Consider the following 3901-nt stretch of genomic DNA (forward strand, 5'->3'; position numbering starts at 1 on the left):
ACAGGACTGTCCGCGAGTCACAACTCACCGGAAGTTCCCTCCGGTAGCAAGCGGGAGGCAAATCAAATCACAAGCCTGCTCGCAAGCCTCTAGCGCAAGACGTCCGCTGCTTTGCAAGCCTTCGATTAACCGAGCAGAATCCAGCCCTAGCTTCAACCCTGCTAGCCAGGGCCAATCCAAGCTCAGAGGGATACAATATTTCAGCAAACCAGCGACGAGATTTGTCCGACAAAAAATTCACAAAATTTACAGCCCTGCAGAACTCACAGCAATGCTCAGGGATTACAGTATTCTTAAGATTCTCTTTATAAAGTCAAAACAGAATGTCCACATATCCTCAAACTAAGGCAAAGTACAATTTTACCAAGCTTCTAAAGCTACTACAGCTCACACTAGAAAAGACATATAATTAATTATTAGGAACCACTCTACCCAGACACATCCCCCCCACATTCTTCAAATCCAATCCACCACACTCAAACGTGTAATGACAAACACATACACATTATATACCGGTGAGCAGAATTTTTCAATAACATATCCGCATTCTTGTAAACCCTCCTCCCATTTATCTGCATTAAAATTATACCGCAAAGTCTCATCTTACCGGGCAGATGCCAAAGTTTCTTTCGCCATTTTGAAAAGGCTGTCAGCGGTCTCCACAAAGTGCATGGACTGCTGTTCCAAGAAATTACAAATGTCCTGAAATTGGAGGAGAAATATCGAAATATCATCCAGAGAGTCAACATTTCAGAAAATGTTAACAAAATAGGTATTATTGGAGGTTTTGACAGAGAACTGGAGATGAAGATTAGAAATCTGCACATATCTCTTGTCCAGCTAATGACTTTTAAATTGTATTAAGAATTATTAAAAATAGAACTGAATGTTTTTTCAACAACAACAAAAACAAAAATAAAGTGAAATAATAAAAAATCAGATATAAATGTAGAAAAAAATTAAACAGAGGGGCGTTCTAAATCAGAAAATGTGATTTTACAAAGGTTAATAATCAGAACCACTGCAGAAAAGAAAGCACACAAAACAAGTGTAACATACCATACACTTGTCGACTTTGGAGGCGCTGTTGGCCCACTTGACTAGAGCCAGGAGCCTCACAAACAACTGGCGAGTACGACTGGCAAACTGGAAAATGTCGATTTTCCTGCAATAAATAAAAATAGGGTAGAGATATTTCGACGGCATGCCATCTGAAAATCGCAGTTGATATTTCCACGGCATGCTGTTTGAACATCGGAAGTGATACCTATACGGTATGCCGTCTTGAGTCTAAAGATCGGAATTGATATTTCGACGGCATAGGCTCTGCTTGAAGTGTATCAATGCAAGAATTGTGTTTGTTTTCCAGGCGATGAGTCGGGTGATCATACCTACCCGACCCGATCCCATCCGTAAATGGGCATCCTACTGTTGGGAAAAAAAAACCCAGTCTTCTTTCCATTTTGCTTACACAAAATAAATTATGCATCTCTCTCTCATTACAATCCCACAAAACATTTCATCATTGTCCATAATGCACAAAATTATAGCAAAGGATAAACATTGTTAACTAAACATACAGGTATCTTAAATTGTATCTCTATAATAATGCGTTACTTATGGAAAAGAGATTATAGGCTTAATTATAAATAGTTCGGATGTTCTGATTGGCTGAATTTATGTGCCGTGGAATTATCACTTCCAATTTTTCGACGGCCTGCCGTATAAATATCCACTTCCATAAAAATAACACGTTACGGTGAGTTTGAGCGAAGAACAGCACACAACAACATATCAGCAGCCATTCTAGTGCTAAGAAAAAGTAAGACAGAAATGAGGGAAAGAAAAGAAGTAGGTGTCCTCTTACCACCCACATGTGAGGAAGACAGTGATTGGACATTTCATGCGTATGTTAACACATAAGACCCTGTCCGTCAGGACTATGCCTCAGCTGCAAGAGATACTATATACACAAAGATGAGATATTCTGTAAAAATTAATGATTTCCACTCACACATTATGCGACCAAAGAAATGATTGACAATCAAGCTCACCATGAATCACAACAATGATAGAAAAGCAGATTTTAACCACCCTGGTTCACTGTCAGCAATCAAGGATAACCCTTGCTCCAGAAGAAATATACAAAAAGAAAAAGAAGTAGACCCCACACACATCATAAGTAAGAACAGCTATTTAGACAAAAAATACTAACAAAAATTGCAATCTTATTACTAAATATGTATATCACCAACCAGCTGTTCAGATGTACTGAGCCAAAAGAATTTTTTTATAAAATTACAGCTTTTCCAGTTTGTGGTATCAGTTGTATGTGCTTAAAGAGAAATATTTTATCAAAATTCAAATTCCAAATGTTGAAAAAAACCCACAGGAAAAGACATAAATTGTAGTTGTAAAATTGTTTAAAAAATGACACATTTCCCTCTCTCCTGACAAATTTTAAACAGCTTGCTGACAATATATCATATTTTACCCAGAATTACATTACCTGTCCATGTCTGTTTTTCTTGGCAAACTGAAAAAAAGTAAGTAATAAATCATTACTGTAAACAAAAAGTACTCATAAATTCTTTAAAAACTAAATCAGCAAAAAGGGGTCAGCGTATAAAAACACAGACTTTTATTTTTTTGCATACTCTCACACAGTTTGAAAGAGAATGAAATTTTTTTCTTCCAAAAACACACGACCAGCTTCTTTTCTTGAACATGTACAAAGACACACATCCATTGCTAAGCCATTATAAAAACACACTAAAGCTGGGCTTCCATGTACAAATAATTCTCTTTATTACTAATCTAAATTAAACTAAAATGCTGCAAAATCAAGTTATTATAGCACATTAAAAATAAATGCCTTGATGCAAAAGGTAATAAACTAAATATGTTTGCAAGTGCACACGACGAGTCCATGCATACACTGTTTTGTTATTTCTCATCAAAACAAATTTAACAAAACTAAATTAAATACACTGGTTAGAATCAACAGGAAGGGTGCAGTATCATACAATAACAAACAATGGCTTTGACATTCCTCATTACTAATATCCGCGATACAGTTACAAGTTAAAATAGATTTATTGGTCACACTATATAGATCACAAGAACCACTTACAGCTCTGATAAGACGACCAGATCATGATACGTCCGCTGGAGTCCATACTCAATGAGAACAGCTAGGGGGATTGTGGCACCTGACGACTGGCCTGGGGCCGCCATCATCATGCCCCCCTGAGGCGTCATGGCCGCAATTTTGAAGGTTGCTTATTCCTGAAGACAACACAACACTCCACCTCTGACCTCAATCTGTAAAGTCCAAGTCTGAAATAGAAAACGCAGAGGGTGAAATATTCAGGAAACACCGACATGGATTTAAAAAACTGATCTGATGGACCAGGCCAAGTTACGTTTTAAAAACAAGTTTGCTGAATCCAAGAAACATAATCAGTAGTGACAGCAGCTGACCCTGCAATATATAACAAAATAATAATGTCATCACAACTAATTAAAACATACTTTTCTGTCAAAAAGCATTGATTGCAGGGCAACTTTGGTATTCTTTTACTTTCCCTCCGGTCTCACTCTTAACTACTCTAGGTGTCCATTTTCTACTAGGCCTATAATAATATTGTTGTGCTGAACACGAATATCGAATTCATTTCCTTTGGAAATTAATAGCTTTTGAAGTACGAAGTCTATAGACCCAGTAACCGGGAACAAAGTCATGAAGTATACAGACCCGGTAGGAGAAATCTTTTGTGTATATTGGAAAGTTTCAGTGCCCAGGCCCGGTAGTGTGCCTGACGTGTGTGTGTGTGTGTGTGTGTGAGAGAGAGAGAGAAAGAGAGAGAGAGGAGAGAGAGAGAGAGAGAGAGAGAGAGAG

General features: G+C 37.6%; 1 protein-coding gene across 1 annotated transcript in view; it reads right to left on the bottom strand.

The window, feature by feature from the left end:
* Positions 1-3901, bottom strand: part of LOC101845650 (mediator of RNA polymerase II transcription subunit 14) — a 37707-nt gene that overhangs the window by 30983 nt on the left and 2823 nt on the right. Inside the window, exons 2-5 of the mRNA XM_005108217.3 lie at positions 3134-3339; positions 2510-2536; positions 1060-1165; positions 608-702 (exon numbers count right to left, since the gene is read on the bottom strand). Coding sequence (XP_005108274.1) covers positions 608-702; positions 1060-1165; positions 2510-2536; positions 3134-3261 — 356 coding nt within the window. The 5' untranslated portion in view covers positions 3262-3339. The remainder of the gene's footprint in view (positions 1-607; positions 703-1059; positions 1166-2509; positions 2537-3133; positions 3340-3901) is intronic.

The sequence above is a fragment of the Aplysia californica genome, unplaced genomic scaffold (genome assembly GCF_000002075.1).
Source record: "Aplysia californica isolate F4 #8 unplaced genomic scaffold, AplCal3.0 scaffold00668, whole genome shotgun sequence".
In the NCBI taxonomy this organism is placed as follows: Eukaryota; Metazoa; Mollusca; class Gastropoda; order Aplysiida; family Aplysiidae; genus Aplysia; species Aplysia californica.